This window comes from Ursus americanus, chromosome 26 (assembly GCF_024610735.1).
Source record: "Ursus americanus isolate L20-20 chromosome 26, mUrsAme1.1.p, whole genome shotgun sequence".
In the NCBI taxonomy this organism is placed as follows: domain Eukaryota; kingdom Metazoa; phylum Chordata; class Mammalia; order Carnivora; family Ursidae; genus Ursus; species Ursus americanus.
In genome coordinates, this window is record NC_142152.1 from 10,898,572 (window position 1) to 10,918,929 (window position 20,358).

Genomic DNA, 20,358 nt, shown 5'->3' on the forward strand with positions numbered 1-20,358 from the left:
GGAAGGGGAAGATAATAGGAATATCTTCAGTGTGCTGGGACCTATGCTGGATGCTATTCTGCACCCTCACTGTGTCCTCTTCGAGGAAAAAGGAGAAGGGACTCACAGAAGTTCCTCTAAACAATTGGAAGGGGCAGCTGACTATAAATGGAGGACAACCATATGAAGCAAAGCCTTCCTGTATAAAGGTTCCTAGAGTGTTATCTCTGGGAGCTTTTACATCCCAGGATACCAAGAGACCTTGTCAACAAATTCCCTTTATTTGTTCATTTTGTTGAGTAGAAAATCAAGCTAAGCGTAGGAACCTCTGGCTGTTGCATGTGTGGGCTTCTCGGGCTCACACATCTATCCATCCGTTTTATTGTCTTGAAATAAATAAGCCACGTAAGTACCTTTCTGTAAAGTTTCTTCAAACTCAAGAGTAACCTACTTGGGAAGCTCTCACTGAAAGTTGAAATTGACCAATAATGTTTGCCCTTTTACATGGACCATTTTGTGGAAAATGTTACTTAGGATGATTTTTATGATTTGTTAAAACGCCATTAGTGTTGAAGATGAAGGGGGTATACAGTCAATTTTCTTATGTTTGATTCTACATGGCTGTTGTGGGATTTGGGGTTAAAAAGCAAAAATTACTGTATAAAAGGCGGAAATAACTTGGTTTGTAAGTTTTCACAGTATAGAAATAAGTAATTACTAAGATCTTGTCCATTTTATAGGTTTTTTTTCAGAAGCTTGTTGCTGATATGCTGTTGATCCAGACATACTCCAACAAAATGCTTCCTTCTTTATTGCAAAAGAGAGAGACATTTTGGGCAGAACAAATAAAAGAAGTTAAATTCCTGGAGGAAAAGTCACACCAATGTGGAATAAAGCTGCAGAGCTTGCTACAGGTATGTATTTGGGTCACGTAAACTTTGTACGTCAGCCTGGAATTCCAGATTCTTGACCACTGCCTCCTGGTATCCAGAAGTGTCTATTTATCATTAAGCAGTAGTTAAATGGGAACTAACACTGAGGAGCGTGGAGGCCTGTTCTAGCTTGGACTGCTACTCCTTAAGTGAAATATTGGCTTAGATTTCTCATGCGTCGATTAGGGAATGACACAGCATCTTTCCACCTTCTAGGTCTGTGTGCAAATAAACAAAATTGAGAGCACTTTAAGATCCCGACTGAAGTCCTTTGCATGAAACAGTCGGTGGTTCAGAAACGGTACTTTCCGAAGAGGACAGGCCCAGGTGTTCCGTTGCTAAAGTGGACTCCTAATAGTCTTATCCCAGTTCAAAGAAGAAAATTAAGTTTGCATAAAGTTCTTTCTCAGTTTTAAGGTTTTCACCTTTAACTTCTTAAACACAGTGAATGTTAGCCCTTAAAGGAAGTAACCCAAAGCAAGGAAATATCCAGCTTTATAGTGTGATAATGTTATTTTATGCTAATGAAATGAATTTTCTGGTTAGCTTGTCAAATTGATATTTATAGCAATATTTCATAGTATTAAAGAAAGACCGTCTGAGCCCAAAGTGTGGCCCTAATAGCCAGGTGACCCACTACTTCAGGAGAGAAGAGAACTAATAAGGGGGTTATTTTTCCAACAGCTGATATTTAGTGTCTATAAGTCAGCTCTGTAGCATGCTGAAATCCTAGTGGCGGGCTTCCATAGACATGGAGAGAACTAGGACAAGGCAAGACTCAGGCTAAGAAAATAGTACTCCCCTGATGAAGGGTAAGCCTACATTCTTCCAACGGTGGGATTAGGCTCCCAGCAGCGTGATCGGGTAATGTTCAGTGGGCTTGGGTTTGGGGCAGGGAGGGCTGGGGGTTGGGGCAAAGAGGACAGATGTAGCCTAGCAGGAGCCACTAGAGAGGGGTTTTAGAAGTTAGCCCTTCCTTTCCAAGTAAGAGAATGGCTCTCTTCCAGCCCTGAAGTCTCCACAGAGGTATATGTGCTGAGGGTATCCCTTTAACTTAATCATATTAGTCTCTACTCGATTTGATGAGACAAGCATAAAACACTGATGCCAACTGGGTTTTTCAAAACCCGCACAGATGATGGAATGGTTTTCCATTAGACCCCTTAATCATATTAGTCCCTACTCGATGTGATGAGACAAGCATAAAACACTGATGCCAACTGGATTTTTCAAAACCCTCTCCACACAGATGATGGAATGGTTTTCCATTTTCCATTCCATTAGGGTTTCTCTCAGAAACCCTTGGAATCTGTGTTTTAATTCTGTAGGGTCTCAGAGTTCTTTTTTATTCTTATGATTAATTTTGTCACCGTCTGGAACTAATCTACAGAAGGGTTCCCACTGATGTTATGTTCTTGATTCTCTAGAAATGGGAAGAATTTGATGAAAACTATACATCTCTTGAAAAGGATCTGGAAATTCTGGTATCTACATTGCCCTCTGTGAGTTTGGTGGAAGAGACAGAGGAAAGATTAGTGGAAAGGATTTCATTTTACCAGGTAACTTTGCTCCCATCACTTTGTGTTTTCCTTTGCTCTGACTAAATCACTCACCTTTGAAGGGGAATGGTTTGAATTGAAGTTCAACACACCACTCACTATTAGCCATACTCGGGGAAACTGCAGATTTGATTTTGGGGCTGCTCCGGGTAGCCACAGGTCTGGCTTCGGGGGGAGGTCCTGGGTTTGAGTCCTGGCTCTCATCTGTCGCTGTGTCACCTTTTTATCTCCAAGTCTCTCCCTCTTTATCTGTAGAATGTGGGTAATCAGGCTAGTACTCCCTGTCTCAGGACGTGGATGTCAGTGGGTATGGAGGTGAGCTGAAGCATGGATAAAACTTTGTAAAGCATGGGCCACAAAACCTGTATTTGGTTTTCTTACTTCAGTGAGTGAAAGAGGCAATAATCTGCTACCTGCCACCAGCATTATAAAAAGACTTCCAATAAAATTTTTCTTGTGCAGCATTAAGTAGTAGTACCATCAAAGTTTCTGTGCCTCAAATTTTGATGCCATAGAAAAGAACACCTTAAAATGGTTTTCGAGTGGCACTGAGATCATGACCAGCAAGATAAAGATGAGTTTTAAGTCTTCTCAACAGAAAACTTAAAACACTCAGTTCTAACTTCCGAGTGTATGTAGTCACCCACTGAGCTGTGCAGCTGGAGGTGGTTACCACATGTCAACTTCAGAACTTCAAAAGCAGGTGTGTTACCTGAATAGACTCTGGGATGGAAAATGCATGAAATACTTGGCAGGCCCCTGCCGTTCCTTAGAAGCATTTCAGCTCCTGGAAGGAACGTTTTCCGGAGGCAACGATGCTGTAGTCGTGCTGTCTAGGTGGCTGGAAAGGTACAATTGATGTCTTTGCCTTATTATATTGAGCGTAGCTCTAAGATAAATCTGAATCCTCTGGGGGCAGGAAGCTGCTGCTTAATTCTTTGTTAGCCTAAGGATGCGGAAGTACCCTCTCAACAGCTAAGAGAATGCAGTGGAAAATAGCATTTTAAACCCCATTGTGTTAAGGAACAGTTCATGTTCGCCCACTTCCTAGAAGCCTGATGATTTCCCCAAAAGTGATCAGTCATGTCCCTTAAAGTGCAACCTGTGATTCTGTTAAATTTGAAAAAAAAAATTTTTTTTAATGAAATTATTGTTCTAAGACTTGTAAATAAATTTGCCAGACTTAAAAGGCAGACGTCTTGTAAAGCCCATCTCACTTACAGATTTCTTTAGGTCATTCTCAGTCCTCCACGTGATGGAGAGATTTGCATCTGTTTTGATCAGCAGACATGTGTAGGCCATGGAGCATAGTGTCTGTGTGGCCTCTGGAGTTGAACATACCTTGTTAAATGCTGGCTCTGCACCTTATACCTTATTACGCGGTCTGACTCCTGTGTATAAAATGGCGTAATTAAAACTGCTCAGAGATACACTACGGGCGCCTCGGTGGCTCAGTTTTTTAAGCGTCTGCCTTTGGCTCAGGTCATGATCCCAGGACCCTCCTGGGATCGAGCCCCACATCAGGCTCCCTGCTCAGCTGTAGTCTGCTTCTCCCTCTGCCTACCGCTCCCCCTGCTTGTGCTCACTTGTTCTTTTCTCTGTCAAATAAATAAAATCTTAAAGTTCTCAGAGATACTCTAAAGATGAAGTGTCTTGCACTGAAGGCTTAGAAAATTTGAAGTCTTTTTTTAAGTAATCTCTATACCTGACGTGGGACTCGACCTCATGACCGTGAGATCAAGAGTCGCATGCTTTTCTGACTGAGCCAGCCAGGTTCCCAGGACTTTTTTTTTTTTTTTTTTTTTTAGAGAAATGTTGGAAGTTTTATTTATGCCTTCAGGATCAGGTGGGAAGAGAGGGTTACAGATAGGAATGGTGAAAAGGGCATTACAAGTAGAATTCTTTTTAAAAGTCTTAAGTTAATTGGAAAATAGGAAAAGTAATATTTTGATCAGAATTTATTTTTTAAGCTTAAATATTAAATAGCTGTCAGGGTAAGTGTCATTAGCTGAACCCAACGGTGGAAGGTAATTGCTTTGAGACTGAGTTCTCTTCGGGGGGTCATTGTATTGCAGTTTTAAAGATTTTCTTTTCTTTTCATGAAGTTGGCTTAGTGATGTACAGTTTTAATTTACTCTTCTAAAGTCCTCTTCCTTTCTCCCTTTGAATCCCTCCGTTTTGAAGACTCCAGAAATGAATTTTTCCCTAGTCTTTGGACCTAAGGGATAATACAGAAACGTTTTCTTACCCCTTAAACCTAGTTGCGATGTAAAGTGCTTCCCGGGGCCAGGCAGGAGAAGGAAATAGGGACGCTGACTGGGTCTGCAGTCGGAGGGATGGTGGGGACTGCCGTGGAAGAGTGTGGAAGAGAGGAAGAGCTTCTGAAGGAGGCATGGCTGCCCAGTTCCAGCCCGTCTGTGCCACGTGAGAATGCACACCCAGGTTGCTTGATCTCCCAGTTTTCTCAGAGGCACAGGAAATACTGATTTCTATATAATATTTCCTGGTTTTCAAAAATAATCTTCTGGTCACACAAAACTTGTCCACAAGCTGAACGTTCCCCGTAGTCTGCTGCCCCTGGCAGTCTGCCAGCTTGTTTTTTGCTTTTAGGTGGACGAATTAACTATCCAGTCTAAAGCTGAGAATTTGTGTTTCCTATCTGTATGTATAAGTCTATAGAATGGGAAGAAATGTGCCGTAGAAATGCATTAGTTGGACACTTGCATCATGGAAGGTGATCAGTAAACCAGGACTCATGTTTCTTCAGCCACACTGTAAGAGTCTTGACGGTTAGGAGAGTTACTCTTCTTCCATAGCCTCTGCTGTAGGTTTGTAATGAGGTATTTCTGAATAGATTGACTGGCTTCATTTTTAAATAATTCATTCTGTGACTTGACTTTTTTTAGCAAATAAAAAGAAACATTGATGAAAAGCATGCCCGGCTCTACCAAACTCTGAATGAAGGCAAACAGCTGGTGGCATCCGTGAGCTGTCCCGAACTAGAGGGCCAGATTGCAAAGCTAGAAGAGCAGTGGTTGGCCCTGAACAAAAAAATCGACCATGAACTGCACAGACTACAAACACTTCTCAAGCATCTGGTCAGGTATGTTTTCTTAAGGATGGACTGCGCTCAGATTTCCATGTGAAGAAAACCTTCAGAGGGATCCTGTGGTCATCCAGATTTTACATGGTCTCCCTGTTGTAACGTTTTTCGTCAACAGTGTAAAGCTCTTAGGTCCCTCTTCTGGGCTAAAGGGGATCGAGGTTCTCTGAGGTTGGTTTGCTAGACTCAGGATAATATGTAATCAGCTCTTCGAAAACTAGAATTATATTCTAAAGTTATACATGTTGCCTTTATACCATGATGTCGCTCTTTCCTATTCTCCTCCCAAAGTTGTTAAATTAAAACATATTAATTTTAGCTAACAGAATAGTTTGAAAAGGTCTTCAGAGTTCTTCAGAGTATTTTGTTTAGTGGATCTAATCTTGAAGCCGTTGAGGAAGGTAGAGAGCATAGAACATTTGAATCTCCTCATCGCTGCCTCATACGGAACTATCTTAACCTAGTTAAGAGTTTGAAGTTTAAAAGTTAGAAGAGGAGAAGCATTTTGCTTGGATATTTTCCTTCACCTCCAATAAATATGTTGGTATCGAACCAACGGTTTATTGTTATACAACTTAACACAAATGCTGGTTTTATTTTTACTATAAACAAATCTGTCGAGAACAGTGAATGAATAAAAATAATTGCTGTCCTTACCCATGGGTTTATTTTTGTGTCGCTGTAATAAGAAAATGTGTTAGAGTCTAAAAAATGCCCATTTTGTTCTAGATTAGTCATAAGAAAGTCATAGAAGACGCCAGGAGCATCAGATTTGGGGCATGGGATAAAACAGGGGTATAATCCTTAAAAACATCATGATTTTCTCAATAATAGAGCAGTTCAACACAGAAAAACATACAGTAAAATGAGAATATGCCAATGGCACATATCGTCCATAGAGTATGTTTCTAATTTTCTTTGTCTCTCACTTTGCTCCTGTTAGTTATAACAGAGATTCGGATCAGTTAACCAAATGGTTGGAATCTTCTCAGCAAACTCTGAATTACTGGAAAGAACAATCCCTCAATGTGTCTCAGGACTTGGATACAATCAGAAGCAACATAAACAACTTTTTTGTAAGTCGTAATCAAATATGCTCAGATAATTATTGTCAGAAATAAATATGGGGGGAAATGACCAGGGTTGATAGTGATAGTCTCTGTAATCATTTGTGGATAAGGGAAAAAACTTGAACTAATGTTATTCTTCAGACTTAGAGCTATTTGTTTATACTGGTCATTTATATATTTATTATTATTTTTTAAAAAGATTTTATTTATTTATTTGACAGAGAGACAGCCAGTGAGAGAGGGAACACAAGCAGGGGGAGTGGGAGAGGAAGAAGCAGGCTCATAGCAGAGGAGCCTAATGTGGGGCTCGATCCCAGAACGCTGGGATCACGCCCTGAGCCGAAGGCAGACACTTAATAACTGCGCCACCCAAGCGCCCCTGGTCATTTATATATTAAAATAATGATAAAATAGATTTTTAATTGATCCTACAAAATATATATAAATTTAAAACTTCCTCTGACATGGGGCATACTTTATAAATGCAGGAAGTAACTCCCTGCTTCCCCCAAAAAAACTTAACAGATTATTAATTCATAAATGTTAAAGTTAATAAATACATGGTTTTAAATTGTCATACACAGAACTGATATTTCTACTGAAATGTTGTTCTGTGGTTTTGAGATTTTTCTTTAAACAAAAGAAAGTATAACTTTCGTAATATAAATTTATTCCTTTCCTGTGTTTTTTCTCTCTTCTCCAATTTCATATTTTATAGCAATGATCACTCACCTTGGTATTAAAATGTAAATATTTTAAAATATACTTGAAAACACCTGTAAAGACAAAGGAAAGATTTCAATATTTTTGTTAAAAATTACTTGCATCTAGTTCATTTAATGTGAACTTTGTGTGCTGTTTCTTTTAAAGTTAAAATGATTTGTTTTTTAAAAATATTAAGCCACTCAAGGAGCAGAAATTCCATCTCTTTTGTTCTCCGTCAACTATCTAATGCCTGGAACAGTGCCGGACACTTAGTAGGAAAAGCTGTGTGTGTGTGTGTGTGTGTGTGTGTGTGTGTGTGTGTGTGTGTGTGTGTAGAGATGCATGCAAACATTTGTGATGTGAATTGAGTTCAGTGATTTAGCTTTGGACTCTAACCAGTTCTTCTGACTGTTAGTTATTCTTTGCTGTTTTCAGATTCTTAACATTTCTCAAGTTCCAACTGTTTCCTCTAGGAGTTTTCAAAGGAACTCGACAACAAGTCTTCCTTGAAGGCCGCAGTCGTGGGAACCGGGAGCCAGCTTCTCCACCTGAAAGCGGCCGATACGGCCACGCTGAGGGCTTCCTTAGCGCAGTTGGAACAAAAATGGACAATGCTCATAACTCAACTTCCAGATATTCAAGAAAAACTTCACCAGGTAGGTGTTTAAAGACACAGCATTCAAATTAGCATTCACTTGTTAGCTCACAACGCCTTTAAAATTATTTCTCTGACTCAATAATTTTCATTGACACCACCTATTTTTCGCCAGCACCGCTGAATATAGGTCTTAATTACTGGCCTCTCCTCCAGTGGGATCTTTCTTACCGGAGAAATCAGGCTTAATTACTTTATTTCCCAGTTTATCTGCATCGCTCTGTTACTTTATGTGAAGGTCATTGTCATTGTTTTGGGGTCACGTTTTCTAAGCCTGAATGCTGGGTTTGTTTTTGTGAGTCACCTGCATAATCATGTAGCAAGACCTTTTATCAAACCAGATATCATCTTCAGTGGATGGCCTGATTCATTTTGTCAACGGCAGGTAATTAAATGGCAATCATTTTGTCCTTGCAGCTTCAGATGGAGAAACTGCCGTCTCGTAAAGCAATCACGGAAATGATTAGCTGGATGAACAATGTGGAACATCAGACCGCAGATGAGGACACTGAGCGTTCACTGAGTTCTGCGTCTCAAGTGAGAAATCTTCTTCAGAAGTACAAGGTAATTAAACAAAAAGAGCCAGAGGCCTTTTCATGAAAGAGGAAGGCAAGTCAGTCGGAAGGGAAATGCGGAACAAAGAGACACGTAGGATGTGACTTGGAAAAACCGATTCTAGGGGCGAGGAATGGGATGTTGGGGGATTCTAGGCAGATGTTAGCAGACTTGTTCTTCTTCTGCCTGCTTTCCTGCGGTAGCTCCCATCAGCACAGGACAGAATCCAAGCTTTTAACTGGTTCTGACCCCTCTTTACCTCTCTAGCCTCTTCTTTTTTCAGTCCCCGCTTAGTCCCTAGGCTCTGCCGGAAGCCGACGAACCGGCTGTGTGTGGTGCTCTCTGCGCTCATGCTTTCTGTGCTGCTCCTTCAGGCTGCAGTTCTCATGCCCCACGTCTAGCTGTAGAAGTGCTCTCTGTCATCTTCCAGAAGTCTGCTCAAGTATCTCCTGGTTGGGAAATCTATTGCTGACTCTCCCTGCCAGAGGAGCTTACTTTCTGGGATTAGGGGTCTCCATGGTGCTGTGCTAACGTGTCTGTCTCCCCACCTTGACTCAGCTGCTTGAGAGCAGGAGCTGCCTCCATCTCCCTGAAAGAGCTCGCCTAGCCCAATACCTGGCGTCCAGTAGATACCAAGTAAATGTTCTTTGCGTAGGAGAACGCGTAAGGAAAAGTTGAGATCCTTCTACCGATAGATACGAAGGTGGCCTTCTCCATGATACTTGATTTCATGTAGATTTAGCTAACATCGAACAAGCCACACACAAGCCTTTATTGTGAGTCAGGCAAGTTCACCGCAAGGAACACGGGAGATTTCAAAGACCTCACAGGCTGATGGATCGAGCCTCTGGTAGACAGGGCATGAATACCTTGGTCACAAAGCATGATGTTAGCAAGGATTTTATTTTTAAATGCTAGCACATCCTCACTTCAGTGAGTAGTAGAATTTTTGGGGGGTCCACATGTATGTATTCTTACAGGCTCTAGTAACATAGCACATACCACATGGTTTTCTTCCTCATGCCTCCAGAGAGGTGTTAGAACTTTCCAGGATAAGCCCAACCAGTGTCAGGCTCATCAGAAACCTGCTTGGCCCCCAGGGTATTTTTAGCATCGCTGTAGAACTTAAAAGTCCTCCAAACCCAGAGACCTCGATTGTCCCCGGAAGAACAGAGAAGCGACCTACACTGGCAAAGTTCCTTAATGTCCTGGGTTTTCTGGGGGAGTCTTAACTGGAGACTTCCCGTACTGTCATTTCCACGAGCCTGTAGGGTGGCTCTGAATTCCAGTGGAGTGCAAGGAAGCCACTCACAGGAAGCCTTTGTCAGTCCCTGGTCCTGATTTTAGTTCAGATGATGCAGCCACCAGACCCGATGCCACCTTTGACTTTTCCGTCTGTTTGAAAGCGGCGAGTGTCTGTTCCTAGGCATGTGGAATTCTCCAGGAGACTCTCCACGCAAAGCAGATATTTGGTGGGATTGGGGGGAGGGTAGAACGTAACTCCAGACAGGTGCCCCTCGATTCATGAATGGGAATTTGGCGTTCCCTAGGGTGCACTGGGGGCGGGGGTGGGGGGGAGTCCGGGGCAGCCTACTTCGGTTCAGGTTTTGGTTGCTTAATTTTGTTTGTTTGTTTTAGGAGTTCAGAATGGAAATGGACTATAAACAGTGGATCGTTGATTTTGTTAACCAGTCATTACTTCAGTTAAGCACCTGTGATGTAGAAAGTAAGCGCTATGAGAGAACAGAGTTTGCAGAGCACCTGGGAGAGATGAACCGCCAATGGCAGCGGGTACATGGAACCCTAAATAGAAAGGTGTGCTCCCGTGTCACAGTTCGTGTGATTTGGCCTTTGCAAAATGCCACTTCCTGAAAAATTTTAAAAAAGATATTCATATGGTTAACTTACAGTTAAGCCTAATAATCCTTTCCACAATAGCCCTTTTGTGAAGCCTATGTTCTGTCTTTCTCCATGGGTACCTATAAAAGAGTATGAAGACGTTCTTATTTCCTTGAGATTTCTTAGTGGGAAATTGAGTTAGGCAAGTGAAGAGGAGAAATTTTATTTAAGAGGATGTCAAGTGTTACGTGAGACTATTAAATGGTCGGAGATTTTGACATTTTCTGCGAAAGTAAATGTTCAAAAGTGGCAAAGCTATTACAGCTTTGAAAAGATTATGAGAAAGAAGAAAAATGTATGTGGTCTTTTGGTAGATTTTCATTCCATGGGTCTGAAAATATTAAGAAAACTCATTCTTGGAGAAATATTCAGTATTTATATATAATTGATAGTAACAATTGGTTGATTTCTTCATGTGTAGAGAATGCATACAAAAAGATTTATACAATTACAATTCAAGTACATGAATGGACAAAAAACATGAACAGACAGTTCACCAAAGAGCAAATTTATAATTAGTAAATCAACATGGAGAGATTACAACTTCAATTATCAGGCATTCGAAATAAACATTATGTAACATTATACATTTATTAAATTAGAAGAGTTTCGTAGAATGAAGATAAAAGCCGAAGCTATCCCATTCATATGCAGATAATGGCTTACATACCCTTTTGGAAAGCATTTAGAAAATTTCAGGAAAGAGAACAGTCCTCTTATTTCTTAACCTAGCCATGCCACCTCTTACACATTTATCTTAAGTAGATAGCCCTTCAAAAAAGGAAAAAATATGCACACAGTGTTCAACATTATTTATACTGGTGAAAAATGTAAAATGCCGTAATTTCTAACGATAGAGGAATACTTAATCAAATTATACTGTGTCCATTTGATAAAATATTGGGCAGCCTTTTAAGTTAATATAAGGCCTATGTCATAACCAAGCAAGCAAGTGCCTGTGACATACTGGAAAAGGAACGTAAAACTTTACATACGCTGTGATTGTAACCTAATAAAACTCGTGAGTGTAGAAATGAGAAGAATCACAGACATTAAAAACAGTCATTTTATTAAATTGATTATATGTGATATTTTTGATATTGACTTAATTTTTAAGCCATTCTAATGAAGAGTGTCCAGGGAAAGAAAGTTTTCTTAAGCTTTAAGTATATCAATAGATGTTGCTAATATGCAGTATTTTTTCATTGTATTATGATTTTATTTTGTACAGGTATTACGGAACTCCAACAGCCAGCTTGCTTAGGTTAGCTTTCATTTCAAATGCTGAAGGGGATTTTATTCCGTTTCCTAATTTATGAATCTTTATTCCAAAAGTTTTTGGGAAATCTTATGCTAAATATGAGGAATCTGAGAAGAAACAAAATTATTTTGATGACAATAACTGCCATGACATTTCCATTTTAAAGCATGTGGTTTAAAATAAATACTTATTTTCTTATTTATAATTTATAGATACAGCACTTAGAACAACTTTTGGAAAGTATCACTGAGAATGAAAACAAAATACAGATTTTGAACAACTGGATGGAGGCACAAGAGGAGAGACTGAAAACTTTACAAAAACCTGGCAGTGTGATCTCGGTGCAGAAGATGCTCCTGGACTGTCAGGTGAGAAGGCACACGGCACCTGCCCACAAGGCGTGGCCGGACTGGTTACGTGGCCGGACTGGTTACGTGGCCATGTTGTTTAGTCGCTGCTTCTGCCCCAAGGAGTAGGATACGTGGATTTACTTTCTGAGGGTCTCCTCCAAATCCCCAGGTACTTTCTTTGTTACGTAAAATAATCATCCATGGGTTTTACAAAATTGCAAAATGCTTTTTTTTTTTTTAATGACAAGCAGAAGAAGGTATTTTCAGTTATTGTTCCTAAGTCTTGGATGTTACTCCTGAAAGAAAACGTTCAAAGGGCATTTTGATTTGATGTTTTCCAATTTTTGTGTTTTTATTAACTTATTCAATATTTACAAAATTAAGGTTTCCATTATTTTTAGTGTTTCATTCTGTTTCTTCAGAGGAAAATGATTTTCTTTGACCTGCTGGGTAATGTGTTCTGAAAGGACCACTTGTCCCTGGGAACCACTGTCTAAATCACATTTGAGCTTAAAGCTCTTGGCCGTGCCCTTGGTTTTGCTCAGTTGTCATTTGCCAGGTCACTTAGTCTCTGAGATGCCCTCACTCAAGTGTAGATTAATCCTCCTTGAGTACTGCCCGGGTTGTGTCCCTCCCTATTGAAAACACTCTGGCTGTCCCTGTCGCTACAGCTGGCACTGGTTATGCTACCTCTGGACCTACTGCATGAGGGCATGACACCACTCCCCCGTTGGGGCTGGAAGGTCAGCTCATACCCCAGTTCTACTGAGAAGGTTCTAGAAGAATACTGGGTATGCTGTGGGAGCAGCAACCCTCATTAGAAGAGATCCTTGCAATCCTGTTTCTAGCCATTTCCATTTAGAATTCCTCCAGCCACCTCGGATTCAGCATACCTCCTGACGGGAAGCTCGCACTCCACAGGTCTGTGCTGCACCCGGTTAGACAGCCGGTACCGGGCAGACATGGAACGGGGACTCGATCTCTTGGACTCTTTCTACTATACCATGATGATAAGCACTCACTACCTAGACTCTTCTAAAATCTAGGTCCACATAGTAATTGAAATTATTGTAAAATCTCATACTGTAATAATTGCAAAAATTGAATTGAATGTATTGTGATTAAAATGTCTTTAGGTGTGATGTTATTTAATTATGTACCCTAATGGCGTTTTTACTCATAAAGGGGAATCTCCTGTCTCTTACACCTTCTCGTTCTATAATATCGTGCATATGAAAACCTTTCCCTCTTTCCTTTCCAGGATATAGAAAATCAACTTGCAATTAAATCCAAAGCCCTGGATGAGTTGAGACAAAGTTACCTGACTTCAGAGAGTGGGACGATGCCACTGTTAGAAGACACAGCATCCAGAATTGATGGGTTATTTCAAAAAAGGAGCAGTGTTATCAACCAGGTACTGGGACTCATTTGAAGTATACCATTTCTCTTCGTATATTCTTTCATCCTTTTTGGTTGTTGTTTAATCACAGAAACTCATGCTGTGCTAAAAACTGAGGAGTTGCTTAGAGAAATACTAAAGTAGAGAAGAGCATTTCAAATCTGCCCCCTTTTTTCCCACTGGAGAATTAGAGGTAGAGCCACCAATTCTAACACCATTGGCAGGCTAGAAATCCATTTGGCTATCTTTGTTTTGTCTAATGTACTCACAGACAAAATGTCTCCACCCCCCAGCCCCGCAGAGCATCTGGCACTGTTTCCTGGCCGGATACGCAGGAGCAGCTAAGAAAAAATACATCAGGGAGGTGCCTCAGGAAGGGAGTGATCCCGTCTCCTGTAGCCTCTTTAAGCTAGAAGCGTGGTCAGCATATGGAGAACTCCAGAGGTGGGGAGAAGCTTAGCATGTGGTGAGGAGACAGTGAAGAGGAAGAGTATAGAAGATGTCATCTTATGGAAGACATGTTATATATATAATGTTTTTGTTTTGTTTTGTTTTTTGTTTTATTGAGAGAGTGAACAAAAGAGAGCACAAGCTAGGGGAGGGGCAGAGGGAGGAGGAGGAGCAGACTGCCCGCTGAGCAAGGAGCCCGATGTGGGGACTCGATCCCAGGACCCTGGGATGCTGACCTGAGCCAAAGGCAGACACTTCACCAACTGAGCCACCCAGGCGCCCTGAAAGACATGTTAAAGTCTGCATTTACCCATTCCAGGAGTAGAGCACCAGAAGAGCAAAGACGGGCATCTCCAGCTATTACAATTTTGATGGTTCCCCACAAATGGAGAGAAAAACTATAAATACTAGCTAGTTATATAGGTGTGTCCATACTTCCCAGAGATCCTTATTGTGGATTTATTTGTTGTCTACTAAAATCTACTTTTGATCATTTGTTCCAAGAGGAATTGGAATAACCTTTATGAATGAAACTCATAGGTGACCCTCAGCTTCCTTTCTCCTCCAGAACTCAGGCAGAAAAGTAGAGATGAGCTTAACATATCTTGTGTGAGTCATTTGTTAAACATACCTTCTGTGAGGCACTGGGCTCACTGCCAACAGTACAAAGATAAAAAAGTAAATGGGTCCTACCCTCGAAGAGCTCACAGGCTACTAGAGGAAACATACTTGAACAGATAATCACAACATAATGAATTATAATAAAAATGTTGGGGTAAAAAAGATTGAGATAATGCAAGTAAAAAAAAATGCAGATGGTACTATCATAGAAGGTAGACTTACAAATAAATGGAATAGAATTAAAAGTCCAGAAATAAACCCTCCCATTATACTCAACTAATTTTTAGACAAGGATGCCAAGACAATTCCAGGGTGGGGAGGAGTCTTTTCAAAAAATGGTACTAGGAGAGTTATATACCCATGTTCCAAAGAGTGAAGTTAGACCTATACCTTCACACCATGTATAAAAATTAAATGGATCAAAAATACAAGTGCTAAAACTACAAAACTCTTAGAAGAAAACCTAGGCCTCAGTCTCCATGACTGGATTAGGCAATAGTTTCTTAGATATGACACTAACAGCACGAGCACCAAAAGAAAAAATAAACTGGACTTCAACACTAAACACTTTTTTGTTTCAAAGGGCACCATCAACAAAGTGAAATGACAAAGCACAAAATAGAAGAAAATATTTGCGCATTTAGGGGCTCGAATCTACAATATATAAAAGACAGATAACCAAAGGGAAAACATGAGCAAGTGATCTGAATAGCTGTTTCTCTAAAGAAGATATAAATGGCCGATAAGTACATGAAAAGATGCTCCATATTATTAATCAAGGAAATACAAATCAAAGCCACAGTGAAATGCTACTTCACACCCCCCCCCTCGGTCGTGGTAATAATAAGGCAGACAATAACGAATGTTAGCACGGGTATGGAGACACTGGAACTCCCATACACTGCTGGTGAATGCAAAATGGAGCAGCTGCTTTGGAGAACAGTCTGGCTGGCCCTAAAATGTTTAAACATGAGTTATTGTATGACTCAGCAACTTTACTCCCAAGTATCTACCCAAGAGAACATATGTCCACACCAAAAACTTGTACATGAATGTTCATAGCAGGATGATTTATAATAGCCAAAAAGTAGAAACGATCCCTCGACTTATAAATGGGTAAATAAGTGGTATATCCATGCAATGGGATATTATTCAGCCATAAAAAGGAGTGAAGTACTGATACTTGCTACAACATTGATGGCCTCGAAAACATGCTGAGCGAAAAGAGGCAGTCACCAAAGACCATATATTGTATGATTCCGTCTATATGAAATGTCCAGAATAGACAAATTCTCTCAAGAGGAAAGGTAGATTGTGGCTGGGAAAGGGTTGGGGAAGGAGGAGTGACTGCCAGTGGGTATGGGGTTTCTTTCTGGAGTGATGCAAATGTTCTGAAACTGATTATGGTGATTGTGTACTTTAAATAGGTGAGTTGTGTGGAATGTGAGTTATATCTCAATAATGCTATTTTTTTTAATTTAAAAAAATTTTTTTAAAATGGTCTCTATCCCTAACGTGGGGCTTGAACTCATGACCCTGAGGACAGAGTCACATGCTCTACCGACTGAGCCAGCCAAGTGCCCCAAAGTTACTTTTTTTAGTGCAGAAAACACAAAAGCTAGACCATCCATCCATACATACGGCAAAGTCAGTAGAGCCTCATCTTTAAGACGAAGGGCTTTGATTCTCTGTCTAAATAAAAATCCTGGCAGCTCCGTTTTCTGCCTGTGTCCCAGGATGTACTTAACCTCTCTATGCCTCAATTTCCTGGACTATAAAATAGGGATGATAATACTTCTTTCTAACTTTGTAGCAATGCCTATATGACACTCAATGAACGCTGCCCTACTGGCTGATCCTACTTTTAACATTTTGAAAGTGTTCCTCCTTGTTTCTAGTGCAGTGAATTTTGCTTAATGGTCTTCTTATCCTTTTCCTCAAACCACATGTGCCATTTCTTTCCCATGACATTGTAATAGTCTAAGGGTTGCCCTTAAGACCACCAGTAGTTGGACCAGCTTTGTATGTGGAAGCCATGAAGGCCTTCTGTGGCCTGGACTGTGGCAGTGCCTTGTGTAGCCATGTGCCTATAGGCACCCTTCTTCCTGAATCATCCCTGCCACCAGAGAGTCCCAGCTTCCATCTCTCAGGAGTTCCCATCCTACCTCCTTTTTTTCCTTAGTATCTTTTATTCTTTCTTAATGATAGATTCTTTTCCAGAGCCATGAGCCCTTATAAAGACATTCGGCCTACACAGTTGCCGATGTGAGGCTGACATTTTAGCATCCCAGGTTGTTTTTCATCTGTCCTTGTTTGGGGCAGGGTTGGAGGAAGCCTGCCTGTCAACACGGATGTGCGTCCTCCAGGTATATGTTAAGCAAAGAACAGAGGGCCTGAATGCAGGCCTGTGTGGTTACATCTGAAAGTTGATGTCCCGTCACAAAACTGTCCATTTGGGCCAATGGAGTGATCACACTCCATTTCTACTCAAATCCTTATTTAAAATTGAGATATAATTCACATACCATAAAACTCACCTGTTTGAGTGTACAATTTCATGGTTTTTAGTATATTCACAGAGCTATACAACCATCACTACTGTGTAATTCCAAGACGTTTTTGTCAACTCAAAAAGAAACCCCCATTACTCCTCATTCCTCCCTTCCGTTAGTCCCTGGAAACATTAATCCACTTTCTAGGTCTGTGTATATGCCTATTCTGGAAATTTCATACACATGGAATCATGCAGCGTGTGGTCTTCTCTGTCCTTCACTTAGCATGTTTTCAACATCAATATTATAGTCTGTATCAGAACTTCATGGATGAATAATGTTCCATTGTATGGATATAACACAGTTTATCCATTGATGGACATTTGGGTTGTTCTCACTTTTAGGCTGTCACGAATCATGCTGTTATGAAGGTTTGTGTACAAGGTTTTGTATGAACATGTTTCCATTTCTCTTGGGTATGTACCTAAGAGGGGAATTAGCAGGTCGTATGGTAACTCTACAACTTTTTGAGGAACTGCCAAACATTTTTCTACAGAGGCTACACCATTTTATGTTTCCACCGGCAATGTATGAGGGTTCCAATTCTTCTACCCTCTCACCAACACTGATTATTATCTAGCTTTGATTATAGCCATCTCAGTGGATGTGAATGACATCTCATTGTGGTTTTGATTTATATTTCTCTAATGACTGTGGATGTTCTTTAGAGCGAAATCTATTCAGTCCTTTGCCCAATTTAATTCTTTGGTTATTTGTCTTTTTATTGTTGAGCTATAAATGTTCTTTATGCAACATACAAACACATATATAGTTACATATTCTCAGTTGTATCTGAGATCATTTACATGCTTCAGCCTCTCACGATTATCATACATACTAAAGGATAAAATCTACCCACCGTTGCATTTCCTCCTACTTTGTACTTGCCTTTTGTTTCGACTGAGCACATGCTTCTCCAATTTATGCTGACTCAAGTGTCAGGTAACAGAGGTAACATTTTACACTTAGAATGCTTTACACTTTTCAGAACATTTTCACAGACACTATGTTATTTATGTTTTTATTTATTATTATTATCTGTTTTGTGAGTAGGGAAACTGACTCAAGGGTTAAATAACTTGCCCAAGATCAGAAAGCTCACAGGTTGTTACGAAATGTATGCTCACAGATTCTGATTCCCCACCCATTATTCTTTCCCTGGGCTGTCTCATGCTGGGCTGAACTCTGTCCATGCCATCCATGCTGATTCTTCTGGCCTCAGGGCTCTTTTCCATTCACCTGTTCTAAAACTTAGTCCTCCCTGGTATTTTTCATTCACTGACCTACCCTTCCCACCTCGGTTAATCACTGAAATTCCCCCAGTGCTCTCAAACTGAAATGCCTAAGTTGGATCCCATGGTAGAATCCTTAGAAGGGAACAAAACGGTGAGAGAGCCTCTTCTCAGTGATTTTCTAAATATGTTTCCACTTCTCATATAGGTCAATGAGCTCAAGACCTCCATGCACTCAGTTTTACAGGAGTGGAAGGTTTATGATAAACTGTATGAGGAAGTGACAATGATGACAATCCGATTCTGGTACTGCATGGAGCACAGCAAGCCTGTGGTTTTGTCATTAGAAGCCTTAAGATGCCAGGTGCAGAACCTTCAGGTAATGTAACCAGATCTTGGCACAGTGCACTGTTGGCAGAAAATCTCCAGTGGAATCAAGCACAGAAGTGGACACAATTGCCTTGGTGCTGTCCACAGAGAAACACAAGACAGTATTTTAAATAACCTGATCTCTTCCTTCAGTCTCTTCAGGATGAAGCCGAGAACAGTGAAGAAAGTTGGGAGAAACTGCAGGAGGTGATTGGAAAACTCAAAGATCGCTGCCCCTCAGTTGCTGAGATAATCAAAGAGAAATGCCAAGAGACGCATGCCAGGTATGCTTTAAGATTCTGCTTGAATAACGGAGCAGATATCTTGATCTCAACGACATGTGGTGAATGAAGTGACAGAGGCTCCGTAAAGTCTTTGTAGTTGTCAGAGATAACTGGCTTTGTGCTCTTCTGGTTTCTTCTGCTTTGAGTCATCTAGTTTGGGTAAGATTTGATTTGGGGAAGGCTCTTCCTTGCCTTGTAGCCAGGGTAGGCACTTTGAGAGGGCACAGACTAAGTGGCCGGTGTGAGCCTCAGAGACATCAAAATCCCAGGCAGAGACAGGCTACCGGGTAGTCACATGGACAATCTCTTTCACTGGAAACGTAAGATGGAAGAAAGGGGATGTTATTATTCCTCTTGAGGGGGTGATTTGTGAGGTTGGAAGGAATTCTTTGATGAACTGCATGGTAGAAAGCTCCTTCTAGGGACACCTGGGTGGCTCGGTCGGTGAAGTATCTGCCTTCAGCTCGGGTCATGTTCCCAGGGTCCTGGGATCGAGTCCCACATCGGGCTTCTTGCTCAGCAGGGAGTCTGCTTCTCCCTCTGCCTGCTGCCCCCCCTGCTTATGCTCTATTTCTCTGACAAATAAATAAAGGAAAAAAATCTTAAAAAAAAAAAAAAAAAAAAAAAAAAACTCCTTCTAAGGAGTGTGGCCCTAGTAAATTGCAAGACTTTTATTTTGCTGAGGAGGACACGAAATTTGGCCTAAGGATAATTTGCTCCAGTGACGAGGACATGAAGCTACCCTCCGTGCCCTTCTCTACCCTCCCTCCATGCAAATTCAGCATCTCTGGTAAATCCACCGTGAACAAGTGTTGAACGACGGACACCAAATTTATACACCCTGCAGTGGCACCCTCAGCCCGTGATCCAGCCCTTACTGGGAGAAGGGAAGGAGGGAGAGTAAGGAGGAACATAGACATGTATCTGATGCCACCTTCAAAACATGGCGGTGCAGTTTGCTATTAAAGGGACTCAGTTGTTGCCATCGCACACACATGTTCGGTTGTTGGCACAAGAATATATCAGAAGGCTTGCTGAAAAAGGTTGGAGAAAGTAGCACCAAAATGCTAATCTATACATTATCTTAGTAGGTTTTTATAATCTAAATTATATATATGTAAATTATATCTGTAGCTAATAGACAATTTTATAATCTAAAGTATAGATTAATTTAGTAGTTATCTATAGATTAGTAAGATGTCAGGTGGTAGGTAAGTAGGAAGGTGGGTAGGTAAGCTGGACGCAGATGTAAGGGTAGATAGATTTAAACATACGTGTTTTGTGGGGTTTCGTTTTCTTTTTATTTTATAATGAGTGTATGTTGTATTTATAATTGGGAAGAATATTGTTAAAAAATGCTGGTCTGATAAGATTTTTGAAATG

General features: G+C 40.7%; 1 protein-coding gene across 5 annotated transcripts in view; it reads left to right on the forward strand.

Annotated features, from left to right (window-relative positions):
• Positions 1-20,358, forward strand: part of SYNE2 (spectrin repeat containing nuclear envelope protein 2) — a 307,352-nt gene that overhangs the window by 229,420 nt on the left and 57,574 nt on the right. For all 5 annotated transcript variants that reach the window (XM_045810585.2, XM_045810589.2, XM_045810586.2 and 2 more), the window contains 11 exons: positions 720-893; positions 2,339-2,470; positions 5,377-5,573; positions 6,517-6,649; positions 7,822-8,004; positions 8,421-8,567; positions 10,197-10,373; positions 11,931-12,086; positions 13,330-13,482; positions 18,531-18,701; positions 18,845-18,975. In XM_045810585.2, coding sequence (XP_045666541.2) covers positions 720-893; positions 2,339-2,470; positions 5,377-5,573; positions 6,517-6,649; positions 7,822-8,004; positions 8,421-8,567; positions 10,197-10,373; positions 11,931-12,086; positions 13,330-13,482; positions 18,531-18,701; positions 18,845-18,975 — 1,754 coding nt within the window. The remainder of the gene's footprint in view (positions 1-719; positions 894-2,338; positions 2,471-5,376; positions 5,574-6,516; positions 6,650-7,821; positions 8,005-8,420; positions 8,568-10,196; positions 10,374-11,930; positions 12,087-13,329; positions 13,483-18,530; positions 18,702-18,844; positions 18,976-20,358) is intronic.